Source organism: Melozone crissalis, unplaced genomic scaffold, assembly GCF_028551555.1.
Source record: "Melozone crissalis strain CALT ecotype California unplaced genomic scaffold, PUWL_Pcris_2 ptg000073l_1, whole genome shotgun sequence".
NCBI lineage: Eukaryota > Metazoa > Chordata > Aves > Passeriformes > Passerellidae > Melozone > Melozone crissalis.
Window position 1 is genome coordinate 2,344,303 of NW_026535850.1, and position 16,185 is coordinate 2,360,487.

The window sequence follows — 16,185 nt, forward strand, 5'->3', positions numbered from 1 at the left end:
GGGATAACAAGAATTTTGGGATAATGGGGAAATTTGGGATAACGGGAAATTTGGGATAATGAGAATTTTGGGATAACAGAAATTCCAGAATTATGGGAATTTTTGGATAATGAGGAAATTCGGGATAGTACATATGATCCCAGTCCCTATTTGATCCCAGTCCATATTTGATCCCAATCCATTTGATCCCAGTCCATATCTGATGCCAGTCTGTATTGCTCGGCATACATTCCAAAAGGCTGGAATTCCAGCTCCCAGACAGGAAAAGATGTTCCCGCCCTTGAAGGCAAATGGAGCAAAATCCTACAGAGACATTTCCCTGCCAGCCTTCAGGACTTCAGCTCCTGGGACTGGGAATTAAAATAATATTTGGGAAATAAAATAATAAATAATATGGGGAGGGTTTTTGGTGGCAGAGGCGTCAATTAAAACAGGGCAGAGGTCAATTAAATCAGGGCAGGGTCAATTGAATGAGGGCAGAATCTTTGGTGGTCACTGGGGCAATAAATCAAAGGAGGGTATTTGGTGGTCCCTGAGGCAATTAAATATACGGAGGGTCTCGGGGGGTGCCTGGGTCAATTAAATCAGGGGAGGATCTATGGTGGTCCCTGGGTCAAGAGAGACACTGAGAGAGAAACAAAGCAGGCAAAGAGAGGCAGGAGAGAAAAGGGGACACAAACACAATGAGCTGAGAAGGCGGCACTCTGCAAACAGAACTGCAACGGACTGAACATGAACGGGAGAGAAATCAGTAAGTCTGAAAATTTTATTTGCTATCAAATGCATCCCACAGACCCAGCTCCACACAATCCTCATCCCACCGCTCTAACTGAGATCCCACTTCTCCCAATCTCCTCCCAGCCCCATCTTACTTAGGTGGCTGAGGAATCAAGTGAGTTTGGTACGGCACTGAGTTTTTTTGAGGTGGGATTGAGCCCTTTTGGGTAAGATCGAGTTGTTTTCACTGGGATTTCAGTGGTTTTCAGGTGACAGATCCATCTCTCTTGACTTTTCAAGTGCAAAGAGATAGAGAAGCTAGAAACATTAGGGCCAAAACAAAAGTAAAAGCTGCCAGGTGTGTTACCAACATGGATCACAAGGAATGGGAGTGACCAGGGCTTTGCCCAGAGTGCCTTCTCCAGTGGGGGATGGAGCTGGAGCAGCGCACGAAGCTCTTCCCGCACTCAGGGCACTTGCAGGGCTTCCCTTACCGGTGCCTCCGTTGGTGTCGGGTCAAGTCAGAGCTGCTGGAGAAGCTCTTCCCACACTGGGGACACCCGTAGGGCCTCTCCCCAGTGTGGATGCGCCGGTGCTTGACGAGGGTGGAGTTGTGCTTGAATCCCTTCCCGCACTCGGGGCAGCGGAAGGGCCTCTCCTCTGTGTGAATGCGATAGTGCTGGAGGAGATGGGAGCTGGTCTGAAACCTCTTCCTGCATTTATCACACTCGTAGGGCTTCTCCCCAGTGTGGATGCGCCTGTGCCTGACAAGGGTGGAGTTCCACCTGAATCCCTTCCCACAGTCGGGGCAGTGGAAGGGCCTCTCCTCTGTGTGACTCTGATAGTGCCGGACGAGATGGGAGCTGGTCTGAAACCCCTTCCCACACTTGGAACACTTGTAGGGCCTCTCCCCAGTGTGGGTCCTCTGGTGCGAGATCAGGTGGGAGCGCTGGCTGAAGCTCTGTCCACACTCCCCACACTCGAAGGGCCGTTCTCCAGTGTGGATCCTCTGGTGTTTGATCAGGCTGGAGCTCCCACAGAAGCTCTTCCCACACTCCCCACACTCATAGGGCTTCTCCCCAGTGTGGATTCTCTGGTGCTTGATCAGGTTGGAGCTCCACCTGAAGCTCTTCCCACACTCCCCACACTCATAGGGCTTCTCCCCAGTGTGGGTCCTCTGGTGCACAATCAGGTCGCAGTTCCACCTGAAGTTCTTTCCACACTCCATGCACGTATGGGGCTTCTTCCCATCATGGAGCCGCTCATGGAGTACCAGCTCCGAGCTCTGGCTCCATCTCCGGCCGCCTTCCCGGCCCAGGCTGGCTCTTTCCCCCTCAGATCCCCGCCAGCTGCGTTTGCAGCCCCTCCTCGTGCGGCATCTCCAGGGCTTTTCCTCCCCGTTGGCTTCCTGCGCCGTGGAGCCGCTCAAAACGGCCTCTTCCACCAGGTTCTGCCGCGGGCATTTGTCCTCCCTGTGCTCCATGCTCAGCTCCTGCTCTGGGGGAGGAAGGACAAGGACAGGATGGGATTTGCCTCCGTGCCACAGGCAAGGGCAAGGAGATCCCCCAGGGCTGAGCTGCAGCCGGGGCCGTGCTGGGCTGGAGATGGAGCAGCACAGATGGGAAAGGGGCACTGACTTCCTCCTCACCTGCCTCAGTGTCCCGGGGCATCTCCCTCTTCCTCGCAGCATCCCAGGGGTTGGCAATGGGAAATCCTGGTTTGGGGAAAACAAGGGATGAGCACATTTGTAGGAGTGTTGAGGGGTAGGACGGTCGGGACGGATGGAGACGAGAGATCTCTGCAGCCAGGGCGTGGAAGTTGCGGTTTATTGCAAAGGGCCTGGGTGCAGGGCCCTGCTTGGAGCTGCCAGCCACAGCTCGGAGCAGGCCCGAGAGAAGAGCGGGGTAGAGAGGATGAGAGGGTGAGAGAGTAAGAGGGGAAGAGCGTAAGAGAGTAAGCTTCCCGTTACAATACAACAAATCTTCTTCTCTGTTGAATATTCTATTTCTCACTAACCAATCTAGTACAAGATACAAATCCTAGAGCATTTACATACAGCCTGTAAGAATCATTACATCATGATACTGTGCTACATTTTAAACCCTAAACACACCGCTTTGGACCCCTTCTGCTGAGCTATTAGGGTCTGCTCTGACCCCTGGGTCTGTCTGCACGCAGAGGGAATTGTTTCAACAAAAGGGGATTACCTTCAGCCAGGCCACACCATTGTTTTCCAGTTGTTCACTAAGGTATCTCAAAGCTTGCTTCCATCTCAATCTTGCTTAGAGTTTCAATATTCTCAAATTCTTTTGCCAATCATATTTATGAGGCTTCCCTGTTTCATCTTGCCCAACACATGTTCAGTTTGAATGTCCCTCTGCCCGAGTCCATCTCTACAAGTCACTGGCCACGTGGGCTCCATAAAAACCTCCCAAACACCAAGATCCAGCCCTGGAAAAGCCTCCCAGGAGTTCCCTGTCCCTGGTCCCTCCCCTCTGGTGTTCGGGGGTTCCCCCCTGTCCCAGCTGCTGGGGTCATGTTTGGATTGGGGGTGCCCCTTCTCCTTGGTGCCTGCCCTGCCCAGGCTGCTGGCAGTCCCAGCAATGCCAAAAGCTCCCCCCTCTTGGCTCTCCCCATTTCGGGATGCAGGGCTGTTTGGGCTCCTGGGCTCCCTTCTCCCCTCATTCTCTGCTCTGGGCTGCAGCGGCTCCAAGGAGTCCCCCCTGCCCCTCTCCAGGCTCTTGAGGCTCCCGCCAATGGCGGCGCTCCCCCCTCTCTGGGCTCCCCACTTTGGGCTCCTGGGGGACACAGGGCTCTGCTCCTCCAGGCTGCCTCTGCCGGCAGCTGCCACCGGCATCCCCCAATGTCCCCCCGAGGGGCCTTTTCCGCTCAGCCTTGGACTGCTTCATTCTCCAAACATCCCCCAAAAAACCCCACCCAGGGACTCCTCGGGATGTCTGGGCCGGGCTCCCCCTCCCCGCTAACCGGCACGACGGGCGCGGGGGGGGGGGGGGCGATGATCCCACAGGTGGGGGCTGCCAATTCAGGCAGGGCTGCAGCGCGGTTCCATCTGTTCAGCCTTGATCAGCCTTTGTCCCGCCTCTTCCTCCCGCTCCTCCTCTGTCTTATCCCCACCTCCTTCTCCTCCTCCATCCCTCCTCCCTCTCCTCCTCCCCTGTAACCCCGCCTCCTTCCCTCCTCTTTCTCCTCCCCTTCCATCCCTCCTCGAGCTCCTCTGTGTTATACCCACCTCCTTCTCCTCTTCCATCCTGCCCCTTCCATTCCTTCTCCTCCTCCTCCTCCCCCTTCATCCCTGCCCTTCCCTCCCTCCTCCTCCTCCCCCAGCAGCAGCCACACCCTCGCTGCCCATTCCCGCAGCCCTCGCAGCCCGTGGCAGGAGCGGGGATGGAGCCGGGACAGGTCGGGATGGGCAGCGCGGGGCTCTCGGCTGCTCCCAGTCGCTGTGGGCGGGGGGAGCCCAGCCCGGGCCAAAGGAGAGGCAAACTGGGCAAACTGGGGGCTGCACATCCAAACTGGGCCTTGCTGGGGACCCTGCCTGGCCACTGCCAGCCCTTGGGGCTCCTCTCGGCACATCCGCCAGGGGGGAACGCACACAGGGCTGGGGGATCCCAGCAGTGGCAGCACCGCCAGGGACTGGGGTGGACTGGGCTGCACTGGGGTAACTGGGAATGACTGTGAGCATGCTGAGAGACACTGGGATATACCAGGAGTGTCTGTTAACCATCCTCGGGTGACTGGAACCACATTGGGAATAGGTGGGACCATGCTGGGGAGAACTGGGACACCATGCTGGGGGTACCTGGGAGCGAGTGGGAATGACTGGATGTACACTGGGGACAACTGGGCATGACTGGGACCATGCTGGCAGGGACTGGGATCATCTATGGAGTACCTGGCACTATACTGGGACAACTGGGATCACACTGGGAGGAACAGGGAGTGAGTGGAACCTTGCTGGGGGCTACTGGGATCCTACTGGGATCACAGTAGGAGGAGCTGGCCAATGCTGGGAGTGACTGGCATCATACTGGATCATACTGGCAGCAACTGGGACTGCACTGAGGGTGACTGGGAGTGGCTGTTAGCAACTGGCATCAGGCTGGAAGCTACTCAGGGCAGCTGGGAATGACTGGGAACATGCTGGGAGCAACTGGGATACACTGGGAGAGACTGAAACCACAAAGGTGGTAAATGGCAGCAACTGGAGCCACACTGGATGATCATGGGAGCAGCTGTGCCCATGCTGGGATCCTACTGGGATCCTATGGAAAATGGCTGGGATCATACTGGGAGTGACTGGGAAGGCGCTGGTTCTGACTAGAACCATACTGGAAGTGACTGGGAGCAACTGGGCCCACACTGGGAGTGCCAGGGAGTCACTCTGAGCATGACTGCAATAACGCTGGGAGTATCTGGGACTGACTGGGGTCATACTGGGGGTGACTGGAACCATACTGGGAGTGACTGGGAGTGGCTGTGAGCAACTGGGATCATGCTGAAAGCAACTGGGGGGAACTGGGAGTGACTGGGAGCATGCTGGGGCTGACTGGGATATACTGGGGGAGACTGGGAATCACTGGGATCATACTAGAGCCTCCTGGGGTCATGCTGGCATTGACAGGGAGCAACTGGGATCATAATGGGGGCCACTGGCATAATACTGGGAGTGACTGGGATCATCCAAGAAGCGAGTGGAACCATACTGGGAGTGACTACTGCTCCTGCTGGGGTCACCCTGGAAGCCACTGGGATCACACTTTGGGCAACTGCTAGAAACTGGGATCATCCTGGAGGCAACTGGGAGGAACTGGAAAAGACTGGGATCATTCTGATCTAACTAGAACTGTACCAGGCCAACTGGGATAAGCTGAGACTGTCTGTGACCATACTGGGGGGACTGGAAGCACACAGGGAACAGCTGGGACCATGCTGGGGGCAACTGGGAGTGAGTTGGACCTCGGTGAGCGGGACTGGGACTATTCTAGGGACAACTGGAACCATGCTGCGAGGAACTGGGAACAACTGGAACTACTCTGGCAGCAACTAGGATCATACTGGTTTGACAGTGGGAGCAGTTGGATCCATGCTGGGTGAGACTGGGATCACACTGAGGGTGACTGGAGTCATACAGGGATTGACTGGGAATGGCTGTGAGCAACTGGAATCATGCTGAAAGCAACTGAGGGGAACTGGGAGTGACTGGAAGCATGCTGGGAGGAACTGGGATATACTGGGAGAGACTGGGAATCACTGGGATTATACTGGAAGCTCCTGGGGTCATGCTGGCATTGACAGGGAGAAACTGGGATCACACTGGGGGCCACTGGCATCAGACTGGGAGTGAGTGGAGTTACACTGCAAGTGACTGGGATCATACTGGGAGTAACTGGGATCATACTGGGACTGACTGGGATCATACTGGGAGTGACTGGGATCATACTGGGAGTAGCTACAATCGGACTGGGATTGCAGGGGGTGTGATTGGTCCCTATCTGGGGGGTGCTGGGAGCTGCCAGGCGCATGCTGGGAGCCGACTGCGCAGGCACTGGGAGGAACTGGGAGCAGCTGGGAATGGCAGGATGCAGCTGCAGCAGTGGCAGTTCCCCGGTGGCCCCGTGCCGGTGCCGCTCGTGGTGCCGGTTCTGGCTGTGCCGAGATCCCGCTGGAAGGGGATCCCAGCCAGGGACCCCATGGACACCAACCGGGGGAACCCCGGGCCGGGCTCCGACAGCGCCACGGGCAGGGAACGCTGGGACAAGAGAACTGGGGAGACACCGAGATTTGGGGGCGGGGGGGCACGGGGGAACCAAAGGAGGAACCAAAGGGAGAGCTGGGAGAGCAGGGAACGGGGTTTGGGGGTTCCAGGACTGAGAAAAGGGGAGGCTGCGGTGGGTAGAGGGGGCACGGGCTGGGCTAAGGGGGTTCCTGCATGCAGGAAAGGGAGCTCCAAGGAGCCCAGGTGTTCCCATTCCCAGCAAAAGGTGGGAAAACCCGGGATGGCCGGGAATAAGGGTCCCAGGTGTCCTCGGTGTGAAGGAAAGGAGGGGCTGGGGGCTGGGAAAGGCAGGAACTGGGGTCCAGGGGGTCTCTGCGGGAAGGAAAAGGGGGCTCTAGGGGCTGGGAGAGGCGAGATGGCCGGGAAGGGGGTGCGGGGTGGATCCCCTGCCCGGGAGTGGGGGTGCGGGGGTTGTTGGTGTCAGATGAGGGGGTGCAGGGTGGATCCCATGCCCGGGAGTGGGGGTGCGGGGGTTGTTGGTGCCGGATCAGGGGGTGCAGGGTGGATCCCATGCCCGGGAATGGGGATGCGGGTGATCCCGGTGCCCAGGAATGGGGGTTCAGGAACCTCCGGTGCTCCGGGATGGGAGATCAGAGAGTCCCGGTGCCGGGGGTCCCCTTCAGCTCCCGCCGCCCCCCGGGGCCCCAGGATTGCCCCCAGCCCCAGCGCTGGAGCCATCGCGCTGCTCCTCCTCACTCCCAGTGTGATCCCAGTACGGTCCCAGTAGAACTCAGTCACCCGCGAGCTGCTCCCAGGATGATCCCAGTACAGCCCAGTCACTCCCACTGCTGCCATCCCCCCCAGCCCTCGCTCCGTTCCGACCTATCCCGGCTCCATCCCCGCTCCTTCCGCCGGCTTCGAGGACTCCGGAACCGGGGGAGGATGAGGAGGGAGGGAGGAAGAGGCGGAGCGGCAGCAGGAAGCGGCGGGAGCACAGGACGGCCGGAATCGCGCGGCTCCGGCGCTGCCTGAACTCTGGAACCCAAGAGCATCGCCCCCCATCCCGCAGGTGCCCGGGGAGGTTCCCCCATGTCCCAACTCCTGGGGTCACGCTTGGACTGGGGGTCCCCCGTCTACTCGGTGCCCGCCCTGCCCAGGCTGCTGGCAGTCCCAGCAATGCCAAAAGCTCCCCCCTCTTCGCTCTCCCCATTTCGGGATGCAGGGCTGTTTGGGCTCCCGGGCTCCCTTCTCCCCTCATTCTCTGCTCTGGGCTGCAGCGGCTCCAAGGAGTTCCCCCTGCCCCTCTCCAGGCTCTTGAGGCTCCTGCCAATGGCGGCGTTCCCCCCTCTCTGGGCTCCCCACTTTGGGCTCCTGGGGCACACAGGGCTCTGCTCCTCCAGGCTGCCTCTGCCGGCAGCCGCCACCGGCACCCCCCGATGTCCCCCCGAGGGGCCTTTTCCGCTCAGCCTTGGACTGCGTCATTCTCCAAACATCCCCCCAAAAACCCAACCCAGGCACCCCTCAGGATATCTGGGCCGAACTCCCCCTCCCCGCTCACCTGCGTGATGCGGGGGGGCGATGATCCCACAGGTGGGGGCTGCGAATTCAGGCCTGGCTCGGAGTGACCGCGTGCTTCCCTCAGCTCAGCCTTGATCCGCCTTTGCCCCTCCTCTTCCTCCCGCTCCTCCTCTTCCATCCCCCCTCCCGCTCCTCTGTGTTATCTCCACCTCCTTCTCCTCTTCCATCCTGCCCCTTCCAACCCCTTTCCCCCTCCTCCTCTCTTATCTCGCCTCCTCCTCCCGCTCCATCCCTGCCCTTCCCTCCCTCCTCCTCCTCCCCCAGCAGCAGCCTCACCCTCGCTGCCCTGTTCCCGCAGCTCTCGCAGCCCACGGCACAAGCGGGGATGGAGCCGGGACAGGTCGGGATGGGCAGCGCGCGGGGCTCTCGGCTGCTCCCAGCCGCTGTGGGCGGGGGGAGCCCGGCCCGGGCCAAAGGAGAGGCAAACTGGGCAAACTGGGGGCTGCACATCCAAACTGGGCCTTGCTGGGGACCCTGCCTGGCCACTGCCAGCCCTTGGGGCGCCTCTCGGCACATCCACCGCGGGGGAACGCACACAGGGCAGGGGGATCCCAGCAGTGGCAGCACTGCCAGGGACTTGGCTGCGCTGGGATCGTACTGGGAGTGACTGGGGCTGTACTGGCTTTGTACTGACATCATACTGGGATCGTACTGGAGTGTCTGGGATGGTACTGGGTTTGTATGGACATCATACTGGGATCATGCTGCTATACCAGGGCAGATTGTGATCACACTGATGGAGACTGGGATCATGATGGGATCATACTGGGATTGAGTAGGAGCCGGCGGTGAGCAATTGAGACCATGTTATGGGCAAATGGGATATATTGGGAGTGACTGGGATTATGCTGAGGGTGACTGGGAGCAGCTGTGAGCAACTGGGAACACGCTAGGAGCAACTGGGAGGAGCTGGGAGTGACTGGGTGCATGCTGGGGGGGTTGGAAACTGCTGGGCTTATACTGGGATGAACTGGGATCATAGTGGCAGTTAGTGCCACTACACTGAGGGTGGCTGGGAGTGCTTGGGAGCAAATGGCATCGTACTGGAAGGAACTGGAAAGATGCTGGAGGGAACTGAGGTACACTGGGACATGCTGGGAGTGACTGGAATGAAAGTGAGGGGGAGAGCAACGTGAACCATGTAGAACAAAACTGGTTTATTCTGGCAGGGACTGGGAGCACACTGGGGCCATATTTGCATCATACTGGGAGGGCCTGGACTAATACTGGGAGGATCTGAGAGTGACTGGGAACACACCCTGCACATCATCCCCCATACTGGGCATGACTGGGGGCAAGCTGGGAGCAAATGGCATCATACTGGGACTGACTGGACTGATCTAGGAAGCAACTGGAACCATGCTGGAGGCAGCTGGGACCATACTGGGAGAGACTGGAAGCAACTGGGATTATATTGGAACCACACTGGGAGCGCTGGCATGTGACTGGGATCAAACTGGAGCTTACTGGGATCATACTGGGGCTGAAAGGAAGCGACTGGGATCACACTTTGGGCTACTAGGAGCAGCTGAGAGAAACTGGGACCATGCTGCAAGCAAACTGGAGGAACTGGGAAGGACTGGATGCATGCTGGAAGCAACTGGGATATACTGGGCATGACTGGGGGATCATACTGGGATAACTAACACCTTACTGGGGCCACTGGCAGTGCCTGGAAATGACTACAAACATGCTGGGGACAACTGGGATATACTGGGAGTGTCTGGAACCATACTGGGGGGACTGGAACCACAGTGGGAACAACTGGAACCACACTGGGCGCAACTGGGAGTGAGTGAGACCATGCTGGGTGGGACTGGGATCATATGGGGAGTGACTGGGACTATATGAGGGACAACTGGGTACTACTGGCATCACACTGGGAGGAACGGGGAGCAGCTGGAACCATGCTGGGGGCAATTGGGATCCTACTGGGATCACAGTGGAAGCAGCTGGGCCCATGCTGGGGGAGAATGGGATCCTACTGGATCACATTTTCAGCAACTGGGACTGCACTGAGGGTGACTGGGAGGGGCTGTGAGCAACTGGGATCAGGCTGGAAGCCACTCCAGCCAACTGGGAGTGACTGGGAACATGCTGGGGCAGCTGGGTTTTACTGGGAGAGACTGAAACCATAGTAGGGGTAAATGGGAGCAACTGGAACCATGCTGAGAGATAATGGGAGCAGCTGTGTCCATGCTGGGGTCATACTGGGATCACACTGGCACTGATGTGACCGGAAGAGTACTGGGAGTACCTGAGAATGACTGGGATCCTACTGGAACCAGACTAGGAGTGACTGGAAAGGTGTTGGCCATGACTGAAACCATACTGGAGATGAATGGGAGCAACTGGGCCCACACTGGGAGTGACAGGGAGTCACTCTGGCCATGACTGGAATAACACTGGGAGGATCTGGGAGTGACTGGGTCATACTGGGGGTGACTGGGAGCAACTGGGATCATAGTGAAAGTGACTGGGATTGTAGCAGGAGTTACTGGGATTATCCTTGGAGCCACTGGGATTGCAATGGGTGTGAATGGATCCTGACTGGGGGTTACTGGGAGCTACTGGGCCCATGTTGGGAGGAAAGTGTGGAAACATTGGGAACAACTGGGACCAGCTGGAAAGAACTGGAACCATGCAGAGCAGACTGAGACTACAACTGGGATCATACTGGGAGCAACTGGGACTACACTTTGGGCAACTGATAGAAACTGGGATCATGCTGGAGGCAACTGGGATTAATTGGGAAAGACTGGGATCATTCTCAGGTAACTAAAGCCTTACTGGGGCAAGTGGGATAAACTGGGAGTGTTTGTAACCACAGTGGGGGGACTGAAACCACACTGGGAACAGCTGAGACCATGCTGGGGACAACTGGGAGTGACTGGGACCATGCTGGGAGGCACTGGGACTATTCTAGGGACAACTGGAATCATGCTGGGATCACAGTGAGAGCAGGTGGGTCCATGCTGGGTTAGACTGGGATCACACTGAGGGTGATTGGAATCATGCTGGGATTGACTGGGAGTGGCTGTGAGCAACTGGAATTGTGCTGAAAGCAACTGGGAGAAAGTGGGAGTGACTGGGAGCATGCAGAGGGGGGGTGACTGGGATATACTGGGAGAGACAGGGAGTCACTGGGATCACACTGGAGGCTACTGGGATCAGGCTGGGAATGACTGGGATTATACTGGGAGTGGCTACAATCGTACTGGGAGCAGAGTGGGTGTGATTGGACCCTGACTGGGGGTTACTGCGAGCTACCAGGCCCATGCTGGGAGCCAACTGGGGACATAATCAGAGGAACTGGGAGCAACTGGGATAAAACGGGGGGCAAGTGAACCATGCTGAGGTAACGGGGAGTGCCTGGCAATGTCTACGAGAATGTTCAGATATGGCAACTGGGATATACTGGGAGTGTCTGAGACCATACAGGTGGTGTGAAATACAAAGTTGTGTTTTGTGACTGGTACAAACAGGTGATGTGTGTAGTTGTGAATGTGAAATGTGTGGACTCCAACAATGGGAGAGCTGTGAATTCTAATAATAACTGAGGAAAATAAAGCATGGAAAAAGGCCTTTGAACCTATCTTTTGTTTGCAATTAACCCTGCTTGATTTTGGTGCATTGGAATTAAGGTGTTAAAGATGTTGCTCTTTGCTTGCATTTAATCCATAAAAAGCTCTGCAATAATAACATTTTGAAGTATAATTTTAGAATATTACTTGTATCTTTGAAACTACAGCTTTGGAATATATATAAAGGAAATATGCCTATCTCATGCCTTATTAAAGCAGAGAAAAACAGCTTGAGAAAGGAAGCTGAACATCACCTCAAGGGTTTATGGTTTCGACCAAAGGGAAGCTAGACATCACTGTTATGAGATTTATAGTCTTTGCAATTAAAAGGTGGACACACATCTGGGGAGCTGGACCCCACCAGATGGGATTCGTCTTTCTTCTTTCGGAAACTGGACCGTCACCATCTGGGGATACTCCTTTGAGATACATCCTGAGAAATTAAAATCACAATAGTGTATAGAATTGTGATGTAATAATTTGGAATAAGAATTGCTGATGAGTAAAAGATTGGAAATAGAAACTGCTGAAAAAAAAAGCTGATGAGTACCCCTATAAATACCTGTAACCATCAATTATCGGTGTGCAGTTGGAGGGAAAACTTCCCCCACTGTACCCAGCGCTGTATTGCTCATACTTTACCATATTAATTAATAAATTGATTGCTGCTTGAATATTGGCCTAGTCAAGCTTCTTATTCATAACACCAGTCCTCCCCAGTGTTTCCAAGGGCAGTTTCATTTCTCTCGCTGGCTGTGGCAGCCAAACCCAGCAGTGGGGTCAGTGCAGTGCCCATGGCTACAGCCCCTTGCAGGGGCCCAGTGCAGCTTGGGCTGATGATCCACCCTCACAGCTGGCCCAGGGCAGCTCTGCAGTGGCTTTGGTGGCCCCTGGGGCTGGCACACACCTGAGCAGTGTGTCTGTTTGCAGTGGGGCAACTCAGCAGTTTCAGATTGCTTCAAAAAACCCCCAAAAGGGAAAACCCCTCTTAGGCTGAGGGCAGCCAGCTCTCCAAGCACAGCAGGTCCCAGGGGAGTGAGGACAGACGGGATGGGGCTGGGCAAAGTGGAGCAAGGTTGTCCACACTGGGTCAGAGCTCCAGGCACAGCTTCTGTGAGCAGGCCAGAGCTGCCGGGGAGAGACCCTGGGTCAGTATCAATCACAGAATGCTGCAATCAACTCTGCTCCAAAGAGAAATAAAATAAAATACTTCCTTTAAAACAGGAATGTGTATTTTTTTCAAGGTGTTTGAAATCTTTCTCCATAATAGGACTTGGAAAATTTTAATGACCCTCTCAGGGCTTTGGTGTTGTTTACATCAGAGTCAGTCCCTAAGAGAGTGTCTTCAAAAAACTTCTCAAGCACTCAAAGTTAAATTTAGACTCCAAAGTTTCTTGAAGTTTTTATGGGTCCCACTGAGGGACATGGCTGGGAAAGTGTCCCCAGGTTCCAGTTAGAGCAGAACACTGGAGGCAGTGATGACAGCTGGGGACAAGCAAGGGAAAGCTGTCTCTGGTGCTGAGCAAAGCTGGATGTATTTGAGGAATGCAAAGGGCCAAGGCCTGAGCCCCAGCCCCTGGCCAGGCAGATCCTGTCCCTCTCTCCTTGCTCAGGGCTCTTCCCGGGATGGGCACTGGCATGTGGGGATGTGCAATGGCAAGGGCAGGAGCATGGGGCGGCCCCTGCCAGGCTGCTGAACAGGGACAAGGAGGCAATGAGGCCCCAGGCCTGCAAGGGTCACTTGTCTCCTGCTCCTGCCTCAGGCCCAGGCCCAGCAGCCATGGCCAAAGTGCTGCCCAAGGTGGCTCTGGCAGGGCTGTCTTGCAGCTGCTGCCCATCCCTGTGCCCTGTGCAGCCCAGGCTCTCCCACGGTGTCCCTGCCCTGCACCTCTGTCCCTGCAGGCTGTCGGCATCCCCCGGCTGCCCCACCTGGCTGGGCCCTTCCTTTGCTGACAGCTCTGCCTCCTGCCTGCCTCTGCCTGCCCACACAAAGCCTGGGGCTGATACCAAAAGGGTTCATTCCATTTTTACCCTGCCTGTGAACTTTCAGCATAGGAACAAGGCATGCAGGGGCTGCTTTCCCAGCAAGGATCAGTGGAAGAGAAGAAGAAGACATCTGGTTCAAGGGTGCAGGGATAGAGAAATCAAGGAGTGAATCTGGGAACTTGGGGTGGGTTTTATGGAAATGGGTAAATTGTAATTCACATTTAGTGATTGTGTATAAGCAGCACATTTGTAGAATTACATGTCCATGTAGGGTTGGGAGTTATCCCTCACCAGACCTCAGGCCTGAATAAATGACACCCTCTGAAATAGCAAATTAGTGTTATGGAGTCTTGTTCTGATATTTCAGAGATTTGCTGACCGTGGTTCCTCACAGAACCAAGGAGTCAGCTGTGACACTGTGGAACCCCATGGAACAAAGGGTCCATTGTGACACAGCAGAACCCCATGGAACCAAAATCCATTTTGGCACATTGGGGCCACATTGAACCAATGGTCCATTGTGATACTGCGGATCCAAGGAGACCATTGTGACCCTGAGAAATCTCTTGGAACCAAGGGGCCATTGTGACACAGCAAGGCCTGGTGGAACCATGGGTCCATGTCACATGGTGACACTGCAGAACTTCACGGAACCAAGGTGCCCATGTTCTACTGCAGAGCCTCGTGGAACAAAGGGTCCATGGTGACACTGCAGAACCAAGGAGACTGCTGCTGGCAGTGTGAGAGCTCATGGAACCAGAGATCCATTGTGACACAGCAAGGCCTGATGGAACCAAGAGTCCCTTGTTAAACTGTGTGGCCTCATGGAACCATGAGCCATTGTGACACAGCAGGGCCTCATGGAACCATGGAGGCCATTTTTACACTTGGAGGCCTTGTGGAACCAAAGGGCCATTGTGGCACTTCAGAGCCTTGTGGAGCCAAGGGGACCACGGTGACACTGTGGGGCTGCATAAAGCCAATGGTCTGTTGTGGCATGGCAAGGCCTTACGGGATCATGGAGACCATTCTGACACTACAGGCCTCATGCAAGCAAGGAACCATTGTGACACTGTGGGTTCTTGGCAGGCCAAGGAGCTGTTGGCACACTGTGTGGCACCATGGAACCAAGGAGGCCATTGTGACACTCCAGGGCCCCATGGAACTAAGGATCCATGGAACATTGCAGGACCCCATGGAACCAAACTCCATTGGGACATTGTGGGGCCTCATGGAATTCTGGGGGCCATGATGACACTTGGAGGCCTTGTCGAATCAAAGGGCTCTGCAGGGCCTGATGGAATCAAGGAGACTATTCTGACATTTTGAGTCCCATGGAACCAAGGGTCCATTGTGACACTGTGGCACCGAGGAGACCTCTGTGACACTGCAAGGCCCCATGGAAGCAAGGGACCATTGTGACACTCTGGAGCCCCATGGAAACAAAAGGCCAGTGTGACGCATCTGGGCCTCATGGAACCAAGGATCCAATATGACACCTCACTGTGACACTGCAGGGCCCCATGGAAACAAGGGGACAGGGAACAGGTCTGGTTGGCTTGGCCTGACTGGTGCAACTGCCCTTGGTATGTCGGGGGTCTCTTCTCATGTACCCCTGAAACCCTGGGTCTCTGGGCTTTCCTTCAATTGGAAAAGAACGGCTCTTCTCATTCAAGTATCCATGACCAAAAGGGGATTTCCCCTCCAAATTTCCCGATATCCAGGGATTGTTCCCAGACAAAAGCTGCCATTACCAACAAGTCTGGCTGACCTAGTCTTCCTGAGAGCTGGGTCTCACCTGCCCTCAAACACTGAGGCTCTGTGCTTTTCTTTCCTATGGAAAAGAGCTGTCCCTCCTGCACAGGCACCCATGGCCAAAGCTGGTACTTGTCCTCCAAAATTCCTTCATTCAAGGGTTTTTTCTCCCAGACAAGATCTCCCAGTACAGACAGGTCTGGCTGGCCTTGGCTTGTGGTGGTTGCCTGAATTCTGCCCTGAAACACTGGGGCTCTGCCCTTTCCATCCTAAGGGAAAAGAACCATCCTTCTTCTCCAAGTGCCCATGGCTGAAATTGGGATTCCACCACCAAAAGTCCTATATCCAATTATTGCTCCTACACAAAAGCTTCCATTACAGACAGATCTGGCTGGCCTTGGTCTCTGGTGCCTGCAGTTCATTAGCCCCTGAAGCACTGGGGTTCTGTGCTTTCCTTCCAATGGAAAAGAATCTTCTTATTCCTCCACGGCCAAAATTGCTAGTCCTCCTAAAATATTCACTACATGAAGGGTTTCTCCCAGACAAAACCTGCCAGCTCTGGCTGGCACTGTGGGCTCTGATGGCCACCTGTCATCTGCACCTGAAACACTGGGGCTCTCTGCCTTCCTTCCCATGGAAATAGAACAGTCTCCTCGTCCAGGGGCCATGGCCAAATTTGAGATTTGGCCCCTAAATTTCATGTATCCAAAGATAGCTCCCAATCAAAAGCCTCCAAGAGAGACAAGTTTGGCTGGCTTGGCCTCCCAGGGGCTGCTTCTCATCTACCATCAAACCCTGGGGCTCTCTGCTCTCCTTCAGATGGAAAAG

The 16,185-nt window shown here is 55.6% G+C and overlaps 1 protein-coding gene across 1 annotated transcript; it reads right to left on the reverse strand.

The window, feature by feature from the left end:
• Positions 1 to 800: 800 nt before the first annotated feature.
• LOC128946063 (gastrula zinc finger protein XlCGF17.1-like) lies at positions 801 to 3,354 on the reverse strand. The gene is made up of 4 exons (XM_054289991.1): positions 3,293 to 3,354; positions 2,366 to 2,556; positions 1,839 to 2,214; positions 801 to 1,670 (listed from the first exon to the last, which is right to left on the reverse strand). The coding sequence occupies exons 1-4, from the start codon at positions 3,352 to 3,354 to the stop codon at positions 1,208 to 1,210; spliced, it is 1,092 nt and encodes a 363-aa protein (XP_054145966.1). The 3' UTR covers positions 801 to 1,207.
• Between the last annotated feature and the right edge of the window lie 12,831 nt (positions 3,355 to 16,185).